General features: G+C 39.2%; 1 protein-coding gene across 1 annotated transcript in view; it reads right to left on the bottom strand.

Annotated features, from left to right (window-relative positions):
* Positions 1 to 26,709, bottom strand: part of vps50 (VPS50 EARP/GARPII complex subunit) — a 203,554-nt gene that overhangs the window by 101,748 nt on the left and 75,097 nt on the right. Inside the window, exons 12-13 of the mRNA XM_041809537.1 lie at positions 24,118 to 24,258; positions 5,345 to 5,477 (exon numbers count right to left, since the gene is read on the bottom strand). Coding sequence (XP_041665471.1) covers positions 5,345 to 5,477; positions 24,118 to 24,258 — 274 coding nt within the window. The remainder of the gene's footprint in view (positions 1 to 5,344; positions 5,478 to 24,117; positions 24,259 to 26,709) is intronic.

Below are 26,709 nucleotides of genomic sequence, written 5' to 3'. Positions count from 1 at the left end.
TGATAAAAACAATGAGAAACTAATCTATAGAGGAGAAAACACTTAGAAAACAGTCTCGTTCATCACGGGGCCATTGTGTCAACGGGTATGATATGACTTTATATTCTGTGTAGTGCATGGCTAAAGTCAGCAGCTAGCTTTGCCATCCTTCGTTCCTCTTTTGCAGATTAATATTATGCTTTGATTTGTGGCAGCTTTTCACGTTGGTTAGATAGTTATACATGAGTATAACCCTCAACAGCCCACATATCACTTTATTTCCATATTCTAGTATAAAAAAAACTATCACACCGCACTGTTCTGAGACATGCTAACCGCTAGGCTTCTCATGTGTATGTCTGGTGTAAGTACCAGATCTGTCCGGGGGCCTGCACCTCCCGATGAAGTCACAAACACTTTTGACTACGGCAACTCCACGTGGACAAAGAACAATGCGAAATGATAGATAATTCGTTTCCCCAACTCGTGCATCTTGCACCAGCTAATCTGCTATGTGAATGTAACCGTTTAACCATTTAATCACGCACATCCCTAGTTCAGATTCATGACAAACACCGAACTTTTAGAAGCTTCGGCTTTGCACAAAGGAGTGCCATCTTTACAGGTAATTACAATAAGGGCAGGTACAGATGAGTTACTTTTTGGTACCATATAGGGATGCATGACATTAGCCTGCTAAATGGCTAAATGTAAATCAATCACTTAAATTAATTGTGTGTGTGTTTTTTTTAAATCACAGGTCTGAAACTGCAACAAAGCTTCCCGACACTCTTAGCTGCTGTTAACAGGTAACGTCACTGCCTTTGTGCCAGAGCTTTCCCCATGACACATCACCAGATATAAATATGAGAAGTTTAGCATTTAGCATGTCACAGGAACAGTGCAGTATGACAGTGTTTTAAACTAGAAAATGGAAATAAAGTTGTACGTAGGCTGATGAAGGTTATACTCATGTATAACTACTTATTCAAAGGGATGAGTAACCACAAAAACTGTACAATATTACTCCTCAAAGAGGAACCAAGGATGGCAGAACTAGGTGCTAACTTTAGCCATACTCTGCTTGGCACAGCAGCCTGGCGTCTTTTCCCCACTGACACAATGATCTTGAATTTATTTTTTCTGAGCATTTTCTCCTCTTTAGGCTTTTAAATAGGTTTTTTTACAGAGTAGGGAAAAAGTGACTTGGGATCATCCTTAGTACGATATAACAGTATTCATTTGTTTATTGAGCAATAGTTTACTGTATAAGAGCCATTTTGTAAAATGTTGAAGTCAGCCTGCAGTGTAGCTTGTATTTGAAGTAAATCATGTTTAGAAGTATATAGGATGGTATCATCAGCGTTAGGGATGCACGATATTATCGGTAGTATATCGGTATCGGCCGATAATAGCTTAAAAAGTAATAGTAGATAGTAAAATTTACGCCGATGTGTACGGCCGATAATATGACATCATAATTAAGCGCACGCAATGACGCCGGACGTGCACAAACAACAACAATAAACAACATGTCAGCTGTGTGGGAAAGGTCTGAGGTGTGGGAACAAGACAGCAAAGTAGCTGTTTGCATCGCTTGTAAAGTACATCAGATGCGTGGAGGAGCTCGACAACATGCCTTTAACACCACCAGTTTAATTTTGCATCTAAAAAACCGCCAACCTGATGACTGCAAGGACTATAAAGAATGGCAAAACTTCGTGCCAGGGAAAACTCGGCAGCAGTCTCTACTTAAGTCATTCAACAAGGCTAAAAAATACAGCAGTGACCACCCAAAGGTACGGAGCTGAACAGGAAAATCATTGAATTTATAGCTCTTGATAATCAGCCTTTCAGTGTGGTGGAATATACTGGCTTATGATGAATTTAAAGCCCTGCTACGTTATACCTAGCAGGCGCTTATAGTAGGGGTGCACGATAACTATCGGGCCGATATTGGGCTGATAACAGGAAATTATTACGTCATACTTATCAGTCCGATAACATGACGACAAGTCCCAATAACATACATATTTTTGTCAGCACGGCAGTGCTGGCATTTGTTTTCTTTCTCAGGAGACTACACATTCCAAAACAGCAGGTGGCGCCACAGTACACGACCTGCTACTAAAGCACCAGCGAAGAAGAGGAAGCAGCAGCCCCTGTGCTAAAATGCTAACATCACGGTGGCGTTATTCAGTATTTACGGGGAGGATAACACAACCGTGTGTGTAGAATTTGCCCTGCAAAGGTCGCAAAGAGTACAAAGAAGTCCTCGACAGATCTTATAAGTCACTTAAGAGTCATCATCCTAACAACATTAAAACGAAGCTGCAGCAGCCACTAGCCTCAGCAGCGGGCATTAGCAGGCATTGAAAACTGCAGAAAGCTTGACAGAGCTAAAAGGCGTAACGTTATAATAACAAAATCAGTCTGACAGTCTCCTGATCCATCGCTACTTTCATAGACGTATAGCTGCCTGCTCTGTTTGACGTGGTTTCATTCAGTTAGACCACGGAGGACTTCACATTCTTAACCTATCTCTGATATGACTTATGTCGGTGCATATTTTTAATCTTTATGTAAACATCAGCTTGCTTTAATTCTGGCTTAAGCAAAAAAATAAAAAACAAAAAAAAATAACAGACCCCCAAAATATCTCCATTTGTTAAGCATAACAGCCTGTTATCATTTGGTTGTATGGGGGAAAACCTATGTCAGTTGTTTGTGTCTGCTGTACTTCGTGCACAAATGTTTAACTAAAAAAAGTGAACTATAATAACAGTTATAAAGTCAGAATAGTTCTTTGTTATTAGTTATATTGTTAGTAATATTAGTTAAAATTAGTTATAAATATCTTTGCTCACTACATATTAACCCCTTCTTACCCCCAGATGTGCATAAAAACATCAAATAAACTTATTTTGTTAAATTCAACAATTGAAAAAAATGTATTGGTTATTATCAGTTCTCGGCAATCAGGAGTAAGAAATTACTGGTTATCGGTATCGGTTCAAAAAAATAGTTATCGTGCATCACTAGCGTATAGCCTTACCTGAACTGCAAAACTTGGTTTCCAGTCACGTAGAGAAGCTCCTCCTTAAAGCTAAACATATTAGCTTCACCATGGATATATAGACATCATCACGTTTAGCCTCACTGCCTCCGTGGATAGATGAGGATTTCACTCTGTCCTACACTCACAGGAGTGCTCACTCAGCAGCCGCAGTTGCAGCCGCTTTTAATAACATGTTTAGATAGAGATAAAAAGAATGTGCATGTCGTCCTACGTGACATGTATGAAACATGGCAAAAGAGCAATGACGGACTTCTGTGTGCCATCTCCTGTCCACACTCGAAGGTGCACGAAGGTGTGTCCAGCAGTGGAGATGTGGGTGTCACTGTGTTGTTACAGCGCTGTTTACAGTGAAATGCCCATTAAACTTGGTTGCTTAGTTAGTTTGTGCTGTTTAAAGCAGAATCAGGAGAACTACTTTAGTTGAAGTTTTATTTCTGTTCATCTTGAGTCTCAGAAATTTAGAATTATAATTCAGCTCTGAACTATAGCTAGTTTTTTTTTTGCATTTAAGAATCTGTGTTGTTGTTTTTTAAAGCCCTTTGTCAGGAGTATTTCAGGGAGCCAAACTGGCTGAGTAATAAGGAGAATCAGTCTAAATGTATAAGCTATTTCTTTTTTGCACTGTGGAGCTCAGAGTAAGCAGGTTATTTTGCTGCTGCTTATTGCCCTTATTGCCCTTAATGCAGATGACTTTGGCTGTACTGTTAAAAATACATATAAGCATGTAATACACATGTAACCCAAAGACATTACTGTAAGTTTGTCATTAGTGTATGGCTGTATTTGAAAAAAAAAAAAACCAATATATCCTTCAGTTCTGATAAAAATCAAATGTTTTGTCAGTTTGTATAAAAATAGACTACCAATATTTAAAAAGAAATTGTAGTCCATGATAGAATTGGTGTTTATAACAGTGGAAATAAATGTAATTAAATATCGGTATCAGTACCACCAGTGGCAGCTATTCTTTACTGGCTTGCAGTACAACTAAACCATATGTGTAGCTACCGCCTCTTTCTAGTCAAATGATACTGATTGGTCCACGCATTCTCAGACCAGGCATAAATGTTTAGGACCAAAGTGTTGCTAGATGGATCTGCCTGATGACAGACATGGAATATGGCAAATACATCAGGTTTGCAAGGTCAACACCTCGCTGTTCCAACAACAAATCCGATTTAAGACGTAAGAGAATGCATTGTTTCTGGTTGCACTGTGTTATCCCAAAAGCCAACAGCATGCCGTTTATCTGAAGCAAAACAGTTGTCAACAAAATCAGAAGTCCTGGTTAAATCAATAAAGACTGGTTCAGTAAAATAACCCTGTCTGGAGTGCTATTTTGAGATAAAATTTGTGGAACATATTTCATCAGAGTAATTCAAAAATGGCATAAACAGCTGGATGTAAAGTCCTGTTTGTATTAGCATTGCTGCCGAGCAGCTCAATGTCAAGCATAAGACCTTTATCTGAGAAAGAAATACATCATTCATGCCTCATCACCTCTTCATACACTTATCCTTGAAACCTGGGTCATATTAATTCTGCAATGTAAATTCAACAATGTATACGTGTAATTTACATCCATGCAATGAGGACATACTGTCAAACTAGCTTAAATCAGGTAATCAAACAAAGGTAATGTGCAGAAAAAACAGCACTATGATTCACATGTATTTGAACTGTTGCAGAGAGGAGGTGCTTCCACAACAGTGTGATCAGAAGTGTTTACTCCACCAATGACTCACTCAATGCCCTCTATACTGAAAAGGATCCCAGTAAGAGCTGGGAAATATATTCAGCATTAGTGACTGCACCACTCTACTCTGTTCTGCACCAGAGCACCTCAATGCTCTATTCTCTTTTCATAAACCGAGATTCAATCTTTCCTTTCTGTCAGCTATAAAGCTGATAAACCTACTGTATGTTGAAATCAAACAGCTGGGGGGAGCAATGAACTCCCATGCCTTTGAAGAAAGCTGACCTCATTCTCTCTGTAAACTAAATATGTGACTTTCTCCTTCATCCTGCCTTATAGGGAGCAGATTTAGCGTTTCATGAGTAAATCTCAATGAAAAAAAGGAGAGACTGCAGGTGACATAGGAAGAGATTAACAAGCAAAAAATGAAGAAAAGAAAAGAGATTTCAAGGCACAAAATACTTGCCCGTGCAAGTGTTCAAAGTATACTCCTCTTCTCCATGTTATAGGTCATTATATACTCCTTTATTTCAGCCTTGTGGCTGTCCACAACATTGGTCATAGTGTTGGAGAGGGGCTTAGTCTCTTACCTGGAGAGGGTGCAGCCTCCAGTTTGTCATGCTCCTCGTGCCACTGCATGGTGCGATGGTAGCTCAGCATCACCTCCCATAATGCCTTGCAAAGATCTGTCAGGCAGGGTATGTAGCTGTCCAGGGTGATATGCTGCCCACAGAGAAGAGGAGAAAACAAGGTCACTGACGCTTTTCTTACTTCTCTACATTTCCTAACCACAAGATATTTTTAACATTTTATGTCACTTTAGCTCTGATGGTGTTGAACTTTCCTGAAAGTAAAAAAGGCATCATTTCAGGGTTAGAACATTTTTTAGTGGATTATTTTCTACTCAAAACAAGCTGTCCTCTTTGTAACATCTAATTAAAGCCTGCTTGTACTCTTCATCCAAGGACACCATGTTGGAAAACACCTAACTTCTGTATCACAGGAAGTGCTGTCAGCTGATTTAAGAGCTAATTAATGTAAGGAAGGCTTGAAGTTAACACACTTTTTTTTTTATAATGAACTGACTTTAGATTTAAAAATATCTCTTATATTCACATCTGCTAAGCTCTTGATCCCAAGACAATGCAAAAACAAAGCAAATAATTCCAGATGCACTAAAGAAAAAGCAAACCGCTTTTAGCTCTTTCATCCCTAGGCCCTTTTTCAGCGTTCAAACTTGAAAATGACATACTGGAATACTACTGAGTATTTCTCTGCAACTATGAAGTCTACATGAATAAGCTTGGCATCAATGAAAAGATAACTCTTAACAGATTTCAGCAGGCATGTAAAATTCCTGTAGAAGTTACTGGGACTGAGAAAATAAAGATGGAAAATTGCATAACTTATTTTTTTTCTGCCTAAAAATTTTTACACTTTTAGAGTAAATGTCTCCTTTGTTACTGGCATGAAACATTGTAGGGGTATTGAGGGTGCCTATTTTTGCAGTAAAGTACTGTGTTTAGAGGAACTCTAGGTTTTGACATCTTTTCATTCCACTGGTTGTGTTCTGAGTTCTGTTATGTTTAGGTGGAAAATGTTGTGCTTGTTAGTTTGCCGTGATCTGTGGGCTTCAAACAGTATGTGACAGGACTCTGTTGATGGACTTAAAGACTGCCTTTTAAAGGTTTTCCTCAGAGGAGAGCTAGCCCCAGATATGGGGCCTCTAGGGATGAAAGGGTTAAAGCATTTTTAGGAATAGTGTGTTAGATGTTGTGTATAAAGGGTCTTACAAAGTTATTCACATTCAGAACTTTAGTTACTGTGTGGTTTTACAGTGAGTTTCACATACAATAGATATTTTACTTTTTATAATGTCTTAATATAATTTGTATTAATTAGCTTCATGTAGGTGGACAATCACTAACTGGCTGTGCATCAAATAGTATTTTGTGACAAAAATCATATTCTGGATGGCTCAAGTGGGTGATTCATTTTAATAAAATAACATTTTTGTCGTGCATGTCTGCAAAACAAGTGATGCTGTTTCTTAGAGCCTGAATGAAATTCAACCAAATCCTCCAGAAACTAATCTAATCCATGTCTGCAGAACAATGACATTATTCAGATTTAAATGGAGCTATGGTTATAGCTCAATAAGACCAGTTAAATAGACAGTTGTCTTTGTCCTAGTATAGATGCATCAGGGGACAAATGGTGGAAGGATGTCTGACTCCACTATGGTAGGTGGTAGAACTGAACATAATTTGTGCATGTGCAATGGTCGCATCGAAAGCACGAGTGATACTCGGTTGACTGGATTCATGTCATGCTGCTAATTCTGTGCTTATGGATTTCATCCAAAATCGCCCATTTCCTTGTTTCCATGATGAACATGCAAATCTTTAGATATTACCATCAAATGCCAGAAAAATTACCTCTGTGCCAGGGCAGTGTCTGAGTCTCCTCCTGCTGCATATATGCTGCTGTCACTACACTGGTATGACCTTTCACGCAGACAGTTACCTGAGGCAGATCCTAGGTGAGTTGATTCCTGCTATAGAATGCACCCCATCCCGGTGCTTGCTAATCAAACGTCTGTTCACAGCACAGATGTGCCTTACAGCTTCATTGTTGTGCTAAGGCTTGACAATCATAGAAGCTTAACCCTGTAAGCATTCATTTAACCATCAGTTACACTCGTGGGCCTGAGTATGTCGATAATGTCAAAGTGAAAACAGATTTCTACAACGTAATGTCAATTAAACAAAAATATGCAAAGCAAAATATATGATTACAAAACATTCACCCTCTTTAAAGTGACTGACCTAATTCAACAGAGGTCCAACCAATTGTTGCTATTAGTCTCACAATCAGTGAAATGGGGATCACCTGAGTGCAGTGAATGTGTCTGTGGTGACTGTAGTACAAAAACGCCCATGTCTGAAAGGGCCAGTCACTGGTTAATCAGTATTCACAGCTACCATCGCACCACGAAGACAAAAGAACACTCCAAGCAATTTAAAGAAAAGGTTACTGAAAAGTATTAGTCAGGGGATGGATACAGAAAAAAGTCCAAGGCACTGAACATCCCCTGGAGTTCAGTTATATCCATCATCAAGATATGGAAGGAATTTGGCACATGTGTAAATCTGCCTAGATCAGGCTGTCATCACAAAATGAGTAACCGTGCAAGGACACTAGTGAGAGAGGCCACTGAGACACCTATGACTACTCTGAAGGAGTTACAAGCTTGATCAACTGAGATGGGAGGGACTGCATACAACAATTGGCCGGGCTCTTCACAAGTCAAAGCTTTATGGGAGAGTGGCATAGAGAAAGACACTGTTGAAGAAGACTCAGATTAAATCTCAACTAGAGTTCACGAAAGCCATGTGGGAGACTCCATGGAAGAAGGATCTTTGGTCTGATGAGACCAAAATGATGCTTTTTGGCACGCCAAACACACCATCCCCACTGTGAAGCAAGGCAGTGGCAGCATCATGCTGTGGGGATGCTTCGAGGCAGTCAGCCCTGGAAGGCTTGTAAAGGTAGAGGGTAAATGGAATACTGTAAAATACTGGCTTGGGAAAATATTTTTTTTGTTTTCCAGCAAGACAATGACCAGAAGCATACAGCAAAAGCTCAACCGAAATGGTTTAAAAACAACAAGGCGAATGTTCTGGAGAGGCTTAATCAAAGCCCAGACCTCAATACAATAGAGAATTTATGGTTGGATGTGAAAAGGGCTGCACACACTCGATCCCCGTGCAACCTGACAGAACTTGACGTGATTGCATGGAAGATGCTTCAACTAAATAATGACTTGAAGGGGATGAATATTAACTTATTCTACATTAGGTATTTTCATTTAATTGACATAATTTTGTAGAAATCTGTTTCCACCTTGATATCAAAGAGGTTTGTTTTTTAATGATTTCTTTGGTAAAAAAAAGCCAAATTATATTGACCATGATTGACTTATAAAACAATAAAAAGGTAAATCATCAAAGGGGGTGAATAGGTATTAAAGGCACTGTGAATCTTTACTGGAAAAATGTGAACGAAGGATTTAGATGGAGCTTACTTTTATCTTTTGCAGTGAGGTTGATCAAAACTATAAAGTAAGACAAATGTATATGAACTGGGTTTTGGCTGCAAGTTTTAATGTATGTTGAAAATAAAATGCATCCATGATAAAACCCTGCTTTCATAAATGGGTATTTGAATGACAAATCAGTCACATGTTCCATCATGTTGCCGCTGCAGCGTATAGAATAAATATCCAATCACAGCCATCATGAAAAAATATGAGATATGATCAGCGTCACTGCTCTGCTCCCAGTTATTTCTCCCCATATGTAATTATTTTGCTTCATCTGGTGTGCATTCTTTTTTGATTAATTTGAGATGCATTTCATTTCTACTGACAGTGCTGTCTGCTTGACTGAGAGATATCATCTGTTGTGCTGCATCTAGTTATGTAGTTCTTTGTCTTTATTCCATTACTGATACGAAACATCCTATAGTTTGTAACTGTTTTCAGATTTTAATTTACTTATTCCATCTCTGTTTCTCTTAACATTCCTTACTTCAATGTGCACACATGACTCTGCAGTCTTGTGCCCATATATGGACATTAAAGGTGTGTTTCTCTATGAAATTTAAGAAGACAGGTGAAAAAATCCAGCAGTTTAAGCAGAGTTTGATGAATCTTCAGAAGATTTTTCTCTTCAAGAACAAGTTACAGAAATAAACTTGTGATGGCATTGGTGAATGAGGCCAGATGTAACATGTTACAATAGAACTAAATCTTTAATTTCAAAAGAAAACTACTGAATAAAGTATGACACAAGCCAAGAACAACACAGACTGTTGCTTCTCCTGCACCCATCCAACAGATGAAGACTTCAGATTCCAAACTCTGAGGAGGCTAAATGGTCTGGATAAAATTTGTGATCTTTTAAAAATTTGGCCCTCCACAGAAAAATGCAGCTGGCACAAATGAATCCACTGACAGAGTTCAAGGCTACACAGCACAACTCTCCAACAGAGACCTGTCAACATGTCCACAGTCAAATTAATCACTGCCAGATGAGACGGTACCGTCAACAGTGGCTGCACTTTGTGTAAATCAAGAGGATGAATGTGTTTGTAGTACCCTGCTGCATCTCACGAAAGCATCGCAAATTACACATCACAAGCTTCAAGAAAACAGACCCAGCTGTGCAAAAGTAACACGGGTATAATCCCATGACTTCTTAATGTTTTGTCCTCCAGGATGTCTGCATACCTGAGTGACAAACAACCAGTTGCCAGGGCAATCGTTTAATGAATCATTTTTAAGTGAGACATCGGAAAGCCATCATCAAGGAAATGTCATTCAGTGACTGCCATCGTATAAAGTCCTAATAGAGGATCTAGGAGCTAAAGAAGAGAAAGGGAAATTAGGGAAGTTAAAAATGCATCATTCATGACTTCACAACTAACAAGGACTGTTGTTAGAGATGTGGCTGAGTTAAATGCTCTCATTTCTTGAACATTTTTCAAAAATGTAACATCGTTACACTCAATATTAAAGAGTAAATAGTTTTCCAACAACTTTCACAGCTGAAATACAGAAGTTAGCACCAACCAGCCAGACAAAAACAAAAATTTTCGTTGGTCATACCTCTTCTATCTCTCAGTTTACCTCTTCCCGTCTTTCACTTCCCCTCCCTTAGAGTTCCGACTGAGTGGAGCAGTAGGTAGGACTCATCTCCATTCAGTAATGCAGCACAGTGTTGGTTCAGTTCTGATTTCTCAGAGGTATTTCAGACCAAACAAAATATCTTCTTGGATTTTAAAAGTCTTCTGAATTTCATAAAATTGTTTGAAAAACTGAAGTAAGAACCATTCCATTAATGTGAACACAGCTCAAATAGCAACACCACCAGAGGGAGCCTAAATTCATTATCTAATGATATATTTAGTTAGGATATATTTGATATCCACTACATGGGACATTAATGAGCAGTACAGGGGCTCCACAAGGGACAGTCCTGGCTCCATTCCTGTTCACACTGTATACATCAGACTTCAAATACAGCACTGAGTCCTGCCACATCCAGAAATACTCTGATGACACTGCTATCGTGGCATGTATCAGAAATGGACAAGAAACCGAATACAGGGATCTGATAAGTGCCTTCAGTGACTGGAGTCACAAAAACTGCCTCCTACTCAACACCTCAAAGACAAGGAAATGATCATAGATTTCCGCAGATCCAAACCCCCTCTTCAGCCAGTGAACACTTGTGGTGTGGACATCGAAGTGGTGACATCGTATAAATATTTAGGTGTACACCTGGATAATAAGTTGGACTGGTCTAAAAACGTAGACTTCATCTACAAAAAGGGGCAGAGCCGCCTCTTTTGCCTGAGAAGACTCCGATCAATAGACATCTGCAGTAAGATGCTGCAGATGATTTATTAGTCTGTGGTGGCAAGTGTTAGGTTTTATGCTACAGTCTCCTGGGGAGGCAGTGTAAAACACAAGGATGCAAGGCGTCTGAACAAACTGGTGAAAAAAGCTGGCTCTGTGGCTGGAATCAAGCTGAACCCATTGGAGGATGAGGTGGAGAGACGCACAATTAGGAAGGCGGGGGCCATTCTGAGGAACATGGATCATCCACTTCATATCTCCCTAAATGACCAGAAATAGAAAGAAAGAAATAATGGTGGTGGATGGCTCCTATCCCTGCACTGCAGGACAGAAAGATTTAGAAAATCTTTCATTCCATCAGCAATTAGACTTTATAATTCTACCGTAAACAGATGAGACTCCAGACAATTGAATTCCCCGCGGGGATAAATAAAGTTATTGTATTGTATTGTATTGTATTAATGTTTAACATGATGCATATTGTACTGTTAAAATAAGGGATCTGCAGAGAGGCTACAGTCCTTGCACAATGCACGAGGGTTCCCACTTGACAACGTGGCAAAGTGCTGGTTTCTTGCTGCCCATCGGTCTGTACAGTTGACTTGTGGAGGCAATTAGTAATGCATTAGGGACTTCTTCACTGAGCGCTGATCCTCTTTGTAGGGCACAAGTATCTTGTGTTTATTCAGAATCCTCGGTGCAAAACACACGACAGCTCACTTGGAGTTTGCAAAAAAACTCTAAATGAAAGCCAAGCTGGGTTTCATGTGTTCTTGCAAAAATCCTGGCTCTGAGCTCTGCAGGCAGCTCCTTTGACCTAATGGCTTGGTTTTTGCTGATATACATTGTCAGCTGTGAGGCCTTCTAAAGAGAGGTGTGTGCCTTTCCAAATCATGTCCAATCAATTTAATTGACTGCAAGTGAACTCCAATCAAGGTGTAGCAAAATCTCAGCAACATTCCAGAGAAATGGGAGGAAGCTGATACCTGGTCTGCTACCTGCTACCGTCAAGAAAACAACAGAAGAAGAAACTGGAGCATCATGATTGGCCGCTTGGCTATCGCTTAGTTGTTGTCTTTTACTTCTGGTGTCAAACTGGAGGACAACACTGTTAAGTGTGTCATCACAAAAAATGTAATAAATAGTCACATTTTCATGGATTTAGCAATGTGGACTGTAGCATCAAAGCTCTGAATAAACATGGCAATTTGCACCAGGATTAAAAATGTTCTGGAAGGGATGTACACACCAGAACCTGTCTGTAGATTGGCAAAAAGGTAAGCATCCAATCACAATAAATTTCACTGAGATTGGTCTATTGGTTCCTGAGATATTGGTTTTGACTTCACATGATGGTCAGTAGCTTATTGAAAATAATTCCAAATCACATCCCAAACAACTTTTGCATTTCAATTTATTCAAAGATTTGGCTTTACCTGAATACAGTGACGATTCATATTCTCATGTTGTTACTGCCAATAAGGATTATAATTTATTGTTTAATTCCTCAGTAGCTACACAGTACTCAGTACTTAAAGTAAATCCATCCACCCATCCAGTATGAAATAAAGAATAAGACAGTTAGACTAACAGATACAGCCATATTATTCTATCCAGGTGTAAATTACACTTTATGTAAGGTCAAAACAGAATCTAGCACCACAGCATGAGGACACAGAAAAAGACATATCCTTCGTAATAAACAGGCTCCAGCCCCAGCCATCACAAGGTAAGCTAATGAGCCAGTTCTTACAAAGCAAGGCTTACTCTCTTAACTCCATGTGCTTCACCAGCCAACCGTAATGCAGCAGCAAGTTGCCAGGCAACTGGGGTGAGGGGACATGACATTTGGGTAAATGGTGGGAGCGTGGGTGTGTGGGTTAGAATCTTCAGTGAGTTTGACAGTAAGATGTAACCTCAGCTAACCCTATCAAAGTGTGTGCCTGTATGTGTGTGTTTGTACGATAAAGACTGAGACGGCAATAGAAAGCTTGCATCTGGAGAGAGATAACACAAGAAAAACAACATGGTATAAACTTTCACCAAACACACACCTTTCAGGAGGATACAGACTTCTCAACAAGTGCAGGGATTTAAAGAGGACGGATCTATTTTGGAAAAGCCTCATTTTTCTTCTTTTATTTCTTTTTTGGAAGACAGTTGCCTGTCATTATGCACATAACATGTGCCAAGCTGTGTCAGGGAAGGTTTTTGAAAAGACAGAAAAGACAAAGCACTGAGAGCCTTTTGTCAGTCAGGTGTAGGCGTGTGTCGGAGCATGCATAAAAGAAATGCCAGACTCTGACAAAAAGGAATGTGCAAGACACTGCAAGTAGTCCTGATTTAGCTGATTCACTTTCTTTACTGAAAGATAATCATACCCCTTCCATTCAAGAAATAAGTAAACAAACACATTAACCTGCAAGAGATCAGAAACATGGTCAGCAATACGGAAGCTGCTGTGCCAGCAAAGAAGCTACGAACAGAACCTTTTTAAATATGAATCACGTCAATACACGTCATACAATACAATTTAAAAAAAATACAAGTTCTAGGCACCAAGTCTTGTTTTGAAGTACCAAAATATTAAGACAAATTCTCCACACTGTTTTAAATTCATGCACATAAATTCTGCGCCATACCGTTGCCAGCAGGGACCATGGACTGCATCCAGACTCAGAAGGGTCTGGGACAAACAGACTGTTCCAGTTCTGCAGTCCATGGTTGCAATGTACAGTTTAGAAAGTGCCTTGTTCATTTGCTTTAAAAGTAACAGAGAAACTCTAAGGTTTGTTTTTGTTTTTTTTTTTCAAATTATTGTTCTTTTAAATACCTTCAATTATTGAAATAATGGAGATTGTATTATATTTAACACATAATATCACAAAAGTATTGGCAACCTTTTATGATGTATTCTTAACCACAAATCAGTGCAGTGGTTTTTCAAAAATTAAAATACTGATCACTATACAGAAAATACACTCGCCAGCCACTTTATTAGGTACACCTTGCCATTAACAATCTACGGCAGTGGTAGCCTGGCAGCTCAAGACTCAGAACATCATTTTGTCTTGTTGCTCTGGTCATGAATGTAATAGACAGAATGTTCCTCCAATTACCTTCCAAGAATTATTTTGAAATGTCATGCCCTAACCAGACGCTTTCTATGGAAGCTTTCCCCGATTAATGTGAACTATATTTATGCCATTGATATATGAAACAGTCTATCTGGTCTGTCAGCTTAATGCTCTGTCTATTGCGCTAAAGGCATCCCAGATACTTGTGTTCAGCCAAAAACTAGGTTTTTTGTTTCCTTTTTTTTTTCTGGAAAGTTTTTGATAAGAAATTAACATGCGTAATCCTACCATTTTAATACTTATAGTATTATGCAAGATAAGTGAAATTGTCTGAGTTCTTAACCTTACATGCTTTTAAAGCTAAGCTAAAAGCATTGGAGAGTGCCTCAATATGTGCACGTGTTTTTCATAATCTGTGATTCCTCATTATGTTGTAATGTTTTTTAATTGTGTTTGTATGTTGTAACTGTATGTTGAACTTTGCTGCCTCTTGGCCAGGACTCCCTTGAAAAAGAGGTTTTTAATGTCAATGGGATTCTCCTGGGTAAATAAAGGTTAAATAAAATAAAATAAAATAAAAGTGTTTATTGTGTTGATTTAAAGTGAAATATTAATGTGATCCTTAGTGCGAAGCAGACTTGAGTAACAGACAAGGAAGGAATTGCGGTTGAATTGAGTGGAGACTGCATTCATAACCCAAAGAATTTGAAATAAATTAAATAGTGGGCTACTTAGAGATATATACCCTTCATCATATAAGTAAATTTTTTTAAACAAAACAATAAAAGGAAACTGTGGTCTTTGTAGCTCTTAACCTAATGACTTTTCCTCCAATTTCAGACAAAATTCCAAAGTCATAGTAAAATTATGGGAGTCTCACTAAAGTTGCAGCTCGCTCCCGTTGTCTCAGTCGTTAGGTCTAAGATTGTCATGAGACTTGATTTTAGCCATTTTAAGGGAGTCTTTCTTCAGTCTTGGAACGATAACATCAAACGTGTCGGACATTGTTGCTAAGTTTTTAGTCTGGTCGTACGCAAATTGTGTTCTTAGTGACCGCCGTCCAAGAACAATGGGAGCCGGTGTTGTGCGTGAGCACATTAATTCACTTAATTCTCCAAAATATAAATGTGAGCGTAGATCGTTTTAGAGCTGCTGAATGTCCACTCAGAACTCAAGAGATTGAAAAACTTTTCAGCCCAGAGCTGCAGTCAGATCTCTGCACCTGTGTGTTTGTGTTGCTTGTCTGTCAATTCATTCCAGGCTGACATGACAGGTACGGTAAACCGCCACTGGGATTTTCAAAGTAAAAGCCCGATCAGTTTTTTTTTTCATGGTGAGACGACCCTCGTTTTCATACGGCACTGTAATTCTGAAGTATTAACGGGATAGTTCTTCGGTTGTTGCAGTAACATGAAAAGTGCTTCAGTGTTTTACTTTCCTTTTGTTTCTACTCGATATAAATGATTTTAAAACATCAGATTATAAGAGATATTAACTCAAATGCAATCTCCTTCTAAATTTGGTCCCTGCTCAAAAATTGTTGTTTTGAATTTCCACCAGATGAATGATGGGAAATAATGTCCAAAGGAATTGTATTCTAGTCTTGTAGTGAGTGACTGACACTCTTTGCAAAATCTTAGTCTGAGACTAAAAACTCAATGGCTTGCTGACAAATTGTCTTTAGATGTGAGAGGGTCTCAGATGTCAGTCTTTTTTTAGTCTTTTAAGAGCTTTAGCGAAGTCCTCTAGTCCTCTGGCGTAAGGCCGGCATTAACATGCAGCTGTTTATATGCTAGAAACAAAGTTTTAACTGATAAGACAGTGGGCTAAGATATTTAGCACAGGAAAGTGTTTTCAGTCTTCTTTTTTCGTGTTTATTTAAAAATGACTCATTGCAAACTCTTAAAAAGGTTTATTGGACATTTCAGACAAAAACACTGATTAAGTCTCCATGGTTTCCAGAGGGAGATGTTTTTTTAATTACTATTCATAACACAGATTCCCTTCCAACACAGAAAAATTTACCATGAAACTAAAGAGAAAAACATCTGATAAGAGGAGCTTTCTGGTCTGAATATCCAAAATCAAATAAAACACTCCTCAGAGGGAGTAATTAAAAACTCTCTCTGTGGTAAACAGCTAGTCTTTAGATGTCTGTCACCACTGCAACAGAGTAATAACAACAAATTATAAGAAACGTCCATTTCTGTCCACATTGCTTGGATTAGACGATGCACAGTGAATTGGCAGCTGACAGGTTTTGTTCTGAAATGAAGCTATCTGCAGACAGCTAAGGGAACACAAAATGCAGGCCCAAACCAAGCAGTGCTTTACATGGATAAAACAACAGAGTCTAAAATGGTCCATCATCCTGATTTACAACTGCACTAAAGGTCAGCTTATATCAGAATAATGGGACACTGCACAGCAGAGAGAGGGATGATGGAGCACTGTGGGCTACTGATGTGCATTTGTTTGATACAGTTTGAGTGATTCCTCTACCATCAGGGAAGCCAATGGCTAAAAAATTTACTAGCTATAATAACAGCTGTAGAGGCTGCCAAGCTCATCTCTCTTAGGAATATGATTTTATGTTATTATCAGAAACATTCTCCTTTGGCATACATTTCATTTGTTGATATCTCAGAGTTTAGAAAGTCACTAGTGAGGAATATGATTTCTGACCCGCCACTTTCACCATGATTCCAGTGTAGCCAATGGCTGGTTATGTCCGACAACTTCCAAGACTTGCATTTTCAGGATTTAAGTCCCTTGCCACCCCTTTACGTTGCATCCATCCTTTTGTTTCTCTCGATTCCGCATTCAACAATCAGCAATCACAGCAGTGAGTCTGTGTGGATAGGTCTCAATCAGGCTTGAACATCTGGACACTGCAATTTTACTCCATTCTTCTTTGCTAAACTGCTCAAGCTCTATCAGGTTTCACAGGGATCAGGCATGAACAGTCCTTTTTAAGTCCAGCCACAGATTCTATATTGGATTGAGGTCTGAGCTTTGACTCAGCCACTCCACAACATTCACCTTGTTGTCTTAAAACCATTTCCGTGTTGCTTTCGCTGTACACTTCAGGTCATTATCCTGCTGGAAAATACAACTTTATCCCAAGCTGTAGTTCTCTTGCAGACTGAAAAAGACTGTCCTCTGGGATTTTCCTACATTTTGCTGTATTCATTTTACCTTCTACCTTTACAAGCCTTCCAGGGCTGACCACCAAGAAGAATCCCCATAGCATGATGCTGCCGCCACCATGTTTCACAGTGGGGATAGTGTGTTTGTGGTGATGTGTGTTTGGCATCTTCTCTGATGGCCAAAAAGCTCCATTTTGGTCTCATCAGACCAAAGAACTTTCAACTCCAGTCCAGATTTAATCTGAGTTTTCTTCAACAGTGTCTTTCTCTTTGCCACTCTCCCATAAAGCTTTGACTGGTGAAGAACCCAGCAAACAGTTGTTGTATGCAGAGTCTCTCCCATCTCAGCTGATGAAGCTTGTAACTCCTTCAGAGTAGTCACAGGTGTCTCGGTGGCCTCTCTCACTAGTCTCATTGTGGCACAGTCACTCAGTTTGTGAGGACAGCCTGATCTAGACAGATTTACACATGTGCCATCTTCCTTCCATTTCTTGATGATGAATTTAACTGGACACTAGGGGATGTTCAGTGCCTTGGAATTTGTTTTATATCCATCCCCTAACTTACACTTTTCAGTAACATTTTCTCCGAGTGCTTGGAGTGTTCTTTTGTCTGCATGGTGTAATGGTAGCCAGGAATACTGATTAGCCAGTGACTGGACCATTTATTTTTATCAGTGCTGTGGGTTCTGTCTGTTATGTGCAAAGGTGTGTGTCTATAGTAGACACTTCACAGACAGCAGACAGACAGAAGTGTATGGTGGAGGGACAGGTAAACATTAAAGCACCACACTGTATGTGCTATATCTGAAAATGTGACTATTACTACTACTACCACATTAAAAGCTCTAGTGTCATTATGCATCATGGACTTAATCAAACTTAGTTAAAAAATAATTTATCAAATTTACTTATTTTTCTTAATTTAACAACAAGAGTTTCAGCTTGGACTTGCAGTAAGTGACTTATCTCTGAAAAAAACAAACATGGTGGAGCCTGGCAGCTCTGCTCCACTGAAGGAACCTCCAGACTTAAAAAAGGATATCAGACTGCATTTTAAATTTAAACACTAGAGCTAGAGACAAACTGGACAAAAAGACCATATCCAGGAATGGCCATATGGAGGTAAAATAGTGATGTAAATACTTATAGTTTAGGGTCAATTTTTAACGCTAACACTGACATTTTTAATAATGTGCCAAGTTGGAACATTCTTTGTACTATTCCCAACTAAATTTCTCTTTGAATCTCCTAAATGTAGAAGCAACATAGTTTTTTTTTCACTAAAATATCCTTACATGAATAGATAGCTATTTATATAAATATAGATATATTTATATATCTACATTCATATGTAGCTGGTGTAGTTAAGCAGCTAATTTGATATATTTCATCTAGCCAAAAAGGTTGTGTTGAATGGTGCTATTTTTTATTGTGATTTACATCGATATCCCAATAAATACAGCAAAATATTGTGATAAATTTTTTAGTCCATATCACCCATCCCTACCACTCACTTTAAAGGGGCTGAATATTTATGCAGTTACTTTTTTGTCAAAAAGCCAAATTATATTAACCGTGACTGATTTATTAAAGCAATAAAAAGGTAAAATAATCAATACCTATGATGGGCACTGTATTATGGATTGTTAGTTGCATTTGCATGCAGATTTCATTTTATTGAGACAAATAAATCAAAGTCAGATTAACGCTGATAGAAGCTACAGTGTCACTGTCAGATATTGTTCCATCGTTTTTGCTCTAAACCAAAGACTGCTAATATGGTAATTGGTAAATTTTGCTTGGACTACAAAAAGTAGAAATCAGAATACTTAAGCTGTAAACCCAGACCAACCCAACCCACTCAGTACAGATCCTCCATTATTATCTAGAATCTGTAAATAGAAACTGAACATGAAGTTAGAAAAATAACTGAAGTTTCAAAGTCATCGCTCACTCACAAGAAGCTCAGATGATTCTGACTCTGAACTGTCCTATTTCCATCAGGAGAAGAGCCAGACAGACCAGGGGATTGATAAGGAGTGAGGCTGGCCATTAATGATGAGATGTTGATGTAAAATTAATAAGACCCTTTCCCAATCACAGCTGACCTTTCTGACTGCTCCCATTTCCCTTGAATTTTAAATTGCATAACTAAGAGGTGAGTTCAGAGGGTCTAACATGGTTTTAACATTTCCATAACCTTTTATTTATCACTGGAATAACTAGACAAGTTTTCCTCTCCCCACAAACACCAACTTTCTAATGATACTGTCTCCCAACATACCCACATTTATACAGAGCAGCTCCACAGGAGCAGATTCAATACCTTGCTCAAACAGTCGATCAATGGCATTTATTGAAGTGGAGAGTATTGCTTAGCTGATTACACATTTTTCTGCTGGTCTTGTCATAGGTGTAAAGCAAATACAAGTGAGACAGTGCTTGTAAATAAGTCAATAGATGCCTTTTTCCTGTTAAAACGCCATTCAAATCCTGAGGGGGTCATTCATTGACATTTCAAACACTCAGAAGGTGCTGAAACACATTTTCAAGCCTATTTTCTGACTTTCAGCAGCTATTTAAAGTCTACTTTATGACTTTAGCTGCTATTCAAAAACAACTCACACTAGTAAGTGTGCCACTTTGGTTAAATTCTTCACACTATGACATTTAAAAGGCAGCGGCAGCAAGAGAGCCTTCATACAGCAGTAAAGAAAACTGATAAATCCTTGATCTCCACATAAAATGCTCTACAAAAACGTTAAAAATGCTGCCATGAGCATAAATACACTGTGTGGATTCTCACTCACCAATCCATTCAAGTGTGTGTGTGTGATTGTTTATAATTTGTCTCATCAATAATGATCAAACAGCTCAGAGTATAAAGACACATCCCATCATTCTTCAGTAGGTGAAATTATTTGGACAGGGGATGTGTGTGTTTGTAGCATGAGCGGAGTCATCCAGGCAACGCGGTGTGCTGACAGCGCATCTATCAAACTCATGTAAACATAACGATGAGTCAGTAACTACTGTACAACTGTACAGATGCATGCACGCAGTATTTCAGAGGATCAGTGACATAGATTTCAAGTGAGCATCAAACAAGGTCCAAATGAACAAAAAGAAAAAGAAAGAAAAAGCATCCTCATTTTATTTTGGATTCTTACATTAATTTACTTTCTACACAGATCAAATAATTTCACAAAACCAAAAGCTACCAGGGTCTAAATCATCACCCTCTTTTAGAACTGACCTTTTTGTTATCCATAGCAAAAACCACTGTTGTTCTATGAAAAAGTCAAGTTAAAACTGAGGGTTATCTTCAAATTTTCACAGTCTAAAAACTTCAGTAAGGGTTTGAGCTGTCACTGGAGAAAGCATCATGACAAAAATAACAGAAATCAGTGCACCCATGTAGAGAGGTTGTAGACCGAGAAAATCTCTACTTCTGCAGAAGAGACACCTTCAAGCCAGACTAAAATCTGCTAAGGACAACCTGGAGAAAGATTCTACATACAGGAAGCATGTCCTTTGGTCAGATGAGACCAAACTAGAGCTCTTTGGTCAGAGAGATGTTGCTGATGTTTAAAGAAAGAAGGGAGAGGCGTATAGCCCAAAGAACACCGTGCCCACAGTTAAACATGCTGGTGGGAATATTATGGTGTGGGGGTGCTTCAGTGCAGACTGGGAATCTCTGGAAGTCACCCCAAAAATGTGTGGTCCTGGTGAAGAACTGCCTTCAGAAGACCAAAGTGTAAGTTACTGAGCGGCCTGCTCAAAGCCCTGACTTGAATCTCAGTGAAATCTGTGGGGTGATGTGACGACCAAGGTTCATGCCAGAAGATCACCAAATCTGGAGGAGCTTGAGAGATTTGCCAAAGAAGAATGGTCAGGGATTCCTCAGGAGATGTGTCTGAGACTTGTTGAAAACTACAACACACAACTGCAGGCTGTTATCCAGCAAAAAGGAGACACAACTAACTATGAGCATCAGGGGACATTAACTTATACCCTGGTAGTTTTTGATTTTTGTTAAATAGTTTTGCTTCTGTGTGCAAAGTAAAATAATGTATGCATCCAAAAGTGAAATACTTATTGCCAGTTATCACAAACTCTCGCTTGCAGTTGTTGTCATCAAGGATGGCCAAACCAGTTTTTAGATTCAGAGGCAACGACTTTTTCACAAAGGGCAAGGTAGGTTTGGTTGTTTTTTTCCCTTAATAAATGAAATCAGCATTTTAAAACTGTATTTTGTATTTAATTGGGTTATCTTTGTCATCTTTTAAAATTTGATTGATAATCTGAAACATTTAAGTGTGACAAATATGCAAAAAGAAAAGCAACCAGGAAGAGGGCAAAACTTTTTCACAGCTCTGTCTCTCATCCACAGTTTTTTTTCTGCATTACATGCTAACAATTTCATCCTGCCCTGCCTGAAGATTATTTTGGGCATCGACATAATGAGAACACATTTAAAAATGATGAAATCTTAACAAATCTTTTTCACATCAGTTGTCAAATCTGTTTTTATAATGGCACAACAGAGTTGTGTTCAATCAGTTCAAAAGTCAAACAGGCATTCAGGTCAATTTTCATTGTAACTGCAAACCCAAAATCACACAGCCAGGAAGGATGTGTGGAAGCTACTCAGCCACTTTGAATCTTAACCCATGTACAAAAGAAGCCGAGGAATAAAACCTCTCGCCTTTAAAGACTGAATACTACTCCTTTTAAGCCACTTACAAAGTGTGGCAGGAAAACAGGAATAGACAGGAAGCAGGTGCAGAGGAGGAGCAGAGGTAGCATTAAGGTAAGAGGTAAAGGACAGGGCATTGTCGATCTATGGGCACAGCAGGCACCCCCCCTTAGTTAAAGCTGTGCAGTCAAACAGCAGGCAAAATATGGAGCCAGAGGGTGAACTATGAGTGCTGAAGAACTGGACGAAACAAATAAGTGTACCTTCTGACTGTGCAGAGATAACATTTTCCATTAACCCCTTACTTCCACTAAACTACTCTATGATAATTCAAATAATGTCTCCCAAGGCGGTATGGGGAATCTTTTGATTTTCATGTCTTTTGAACCTTTGTTCTCTAATCTATGTGTGATTCTGCATGCAAGTCTCTTTGTGCAGTAAGTGTAATTTGCCAGATACACCTAAGTGGTATGTGTTTCTCATTTAACATGTGCAGATTTGTTTCTTTCCATTTTTTTTCTTTTCCTACTTTGATTCTACTGAAGTGTGAGCTAAATGATCACAGCACTAGAGTCCAGGACCAATTTCCCCCAAAGAAAGGATAAAGGGTATCATATCATCTTGCACTGTCAAATTTTCCTGGCTTGGTTTAATTTGGGCAGGGCAAATGTAACAGCCTAAGATTTCACCTGCCGCTATGGGGAATAACCCCGCCCCTCTAATGCTACAACCAAATAAAATCACTGAGCAGTTCATCTCAGTACAGTCTGGTTTTAGCTGATGTCACTGCCTTCACTGGAAGTTAAAAGCCAGCAACATGCTGTGTTTTGTTCATTTTGAGGTAAATTTCCCAACTCTTTCAGCCACAGTGGCCTAAGGGTCATTAAAAGTATGAAACAAAGGGATTTGTGCCAGATAACAGTAAAATTAATCCCCAACTTCTGTCTCTCTGCTCAGGCACAGAGCCAGGGTGCTGTGCTCTGTCACCTTTTCTTCTTTATTGTTTCTTGACACTAGGAAACAAAAATCCTTCCACACGTCAGATTTTAAAGTCGCTGGACCCTTTACAATCTGCACTTCAGTCACTCGGGTCTCCCCTGTAGATCGAGTCGCTCTCGCCACTTGTAATATCCACCATCATTGCGCTGTTGGATCAAGCTGGGAACTATAGTTCCCACTTCCCTTTAGCTCTGCTACTCTAAAAAATACACATGTTGCCCTGAAGACCTACTGTCTAAAACTGACTCAGTGAATCAAATAGTCGCTTGTGAATCGAGATTCAAAACGAATCGTCATGAGAGGGAGAGATTCACACCCCCAGTATCCCAGAATATCCCCTTGTTGCATATAATAGCTGGAGTGTATGGTAGGGTATGGTGTACCAGTACCATATCATGGGACACCATATGGTATGGTATCCCAGGGTATGGTACTCTGAAAATTCATGATGAATTAACAGAATTATTGCTTTGTGCTCATATTTGGATCTTATTTTGATTCTTTAGGATTAGGAAAAGCCAGCATGGAAAGCCAGGTCTCATAATGCTGCTGCTGAAGAGTATTGGTTCTGTATTGTGAGCAGGATTAATTATCACAAAGCTTGGGGCTGCAATGTACTTCATACTCCCTTTTTCTCCACGCTCTCCTCCCCTCGTTCATTTCACTCTATTATGGAGAATCTGTAGAATCCCTTGTCATGAAATAAGGCATTTTTCACTTGGCTACAAGGCGACAAGAAATCTAGAGGAGTAATGGGAGTAACAAAGTGTGTGAAAATGGGCTCAGCAGTGTGTCGAATGTCCTCTCAGCACTTTGTGGGTGGTGGTTTTTATTCACATTTTCATTTAACTGACTAAAGCAGTTGTTAGACTTGACACTTGCACAGAAGAAAGGGGACTGGACCTTTTCAAGCCACAAATCAACGTGAAATTACAGGCAGAATAGGCGAACGTTGGTGGAATGAATTGACCATCCATTCACACACACATCACCAAACACAGTCGTCTCCTTACCGTGCAGAGGTCCTTGTATTGCATTTTCTGGAACTTGGTATCAGCGTTGCCAGCACAAAGCTCCACATATCCCAGAACAACTTGGAACACAGTGTTGTGGATGGCCTGGGTGAAGTGCATGTGTAGCTGGTCCATGGCAGTCTGCAGAGAGAGCCAAACACATTGTTAGGAAATCTATTATGTCAGGTTGTAACTGTCATCTGCCAGAGAAAATGCAAACAGCAGGGAAATTGCAAATAGACATCTTGGAGAAACATGCAGTATCCTGAATAGTTGGAATTATGTGCAGGAACATTGTGAGTGATAATGTGGACATCCTAGATTTAACGGCAGAGTGAGAGTCCAAGTTAAATGACGATTTCTGCCTCTGCTTTCTGGGATTCAATATTTTGAAACTGGCTCTAGTTCCTGTAAAGTTAGGCATGACAAACCTTCACAATGTTTTTTTTTACCTCTTCTTGGGAGGATTGAACACGGATGAATCAAAAGATATTTTCTTGGTGTTTTGATGATGTTTAGGGAGACACTGAGAGTGCTTACAGGGTTATGAGTCATATCCTGGTTTTGATCATCTTTAGGATACTGTGTTTACATGTACAGAGAGAAACCTGATTATTCATATCCTTGTATACATGAGAAAAACTAGTATCCTAGTTTCTGATCACTGCATCTTATCTGCATTGACATGTTTGATATATATTTTACAACACAAACTGTGGCAATTTTGAAATCTGAGAAAAACGGGTGCACTCTGAATTATTGTGGGATTAAATGCCAACATCATGCTGAAGATATGTTAATCTCCCTTGTTTCAACAACAGGAGAAAAGAGATTGTACACTACAGCCTGACTGTTAGCCAGTGTTGTGCAGAGGTGTTTAAATGAGCTCCATCAAAGCTAAGCTCACACGGATTAAAAGGAACAAGTTGAAGCTCATGATTTAAAATAATGAACCAAAGCTGTAGATACACAGTGTGTTGCTCAGGAGCCAAGGTCAAGCTTGACAGCATCTCTTTTTTCTGGACCTTTTCACCCCTGGTAATACGCCCAGAGACCAACGGTGGTTTTCAGGCCCTTGGGTCACCCACAGCACTACCAGGACCTTGTGGCAACCCCTACTACCCTCCCAGACAGTACCCTAGGCCAAGCTTATTCATTACCTCCACCCTTTACTCTGCCCTAAAGGTGTAAACTTTGTCATTTCTTTAACAGCCTATTCTCCTATGACCCTGGTAACATACAAAGACATCCAGAGTATGACCAGGGGTTGTGTCAATCCACCTTCCCACCTGATAGTGCCCTCAGGCAGCTTACTCACCACCCATACTTCAGCCTCAATTTTTGGCCCAAACAAGCAAAGTTCTGCACATAACTGTATATATGATAGTTAAAATCATTATTTATCACCAAGAAAGTTCAGCAGAGACTCAAAGAAAGAGCTAAGCAATCACACAAGTGAATTAATTTGCTTAAAACCTGTCCTGGGTAGCTCAAAGTGGGCTTGGAAAAAATCAAGCTTTAACTTTGAAAAGTATACCTGTTATATAACTAGTATATAACATGTGACAAATAACTCGTTTAGATCACTTGTTGTTTCATCTGATGAAGCCTGCAGATCCCAAAAGCTGTTCAGATGCCATGTCATGTAGCCAGTGTTGTAGTACGAGGCCAGGACTCAGACTCGAGGTTTGGTGACTCAACTACAACACTGCATGTAGCTGAAGCTCGCGTTGCCAAACACAGAGGCTACTGGGTGAAAAAAAAATGCTTCAAAAAATGTTTGACAAACCTTTCAATTGAGCAAGGATTGCTCTTTGGACAATTTCAACCTAAAACTCGTTAAATTATGCAAAGATGCAGTACCCATTTGCTACGCTGTATAGCCTAGCTTCCCCAAGCATGTCCTGTCTGAAGGGGCAACGCTCTCTGAAATCACTGAAGGTTAATGCCACTACTGTCGCCATGTAACTTACACAACCCAACAACAAAAAATACTTAAATATCCCTTTATGTACTTTTGTGTTAAGATTAAATTGTTGGCTTATAATTTAAAAACAAAAAAGGAGAGCCCATTACTTATAGAGCTGCTCAGTCAGGCTATAATTTCCTGATGCATTCTAATTAGATCAGAGCTCAGATTTAAAAAATCTTCTTTCTTTATAACTCCATTTATAATTCATAAACAGGGATCTGGTTTGCAAGAACTTTCAAGAATTACCCTTAACTATGCCAAACAGTCCTGCTCCATTACAGTGTTCATCTCTTTTCAATCTGAGTCTGTTATCCCTCACTCTCTTTTTAAGTAAAGTTATATTTTCCATCATTTTTTCTCCCTCAGCTCCCACCCTGCCTCGCTGTGGGACCCCGGTGATTTGAGGACACCAGAGTTGCAGGAGTCGCAGGAAGCAGTATTGAGCTGAGCCTTATAGGTAATGGGTGCTGCAGGGCAATTAGATTTTTGTGCTGCCAGCTCCTGACCATGAGATGTTGCCCCCATCTACTGTGAATGTCCACTGCCACAAAAGTAATTTAGACATCTGTCCCCACTTCTCTGAGAGAGTTTCACTTCATCTGTCCTAAAACACTGTGAAA

Source organism: Cheilinus undulatus, linkage group 16 (assembly GCF_018320785.1).
Source record: "Cheilinus undulatus linkage group 16, ASM1832078v1, whole genome shotgun sequence".
NCBI lineage: Eukaryota > Metazoa > Chordata > Actinopteri > Labriformes > Labridae > Cheilinus > Cheilinus undulatus.
This window is presented reverse-complemented; position numbering and strand designations above follow the sequence as displayed.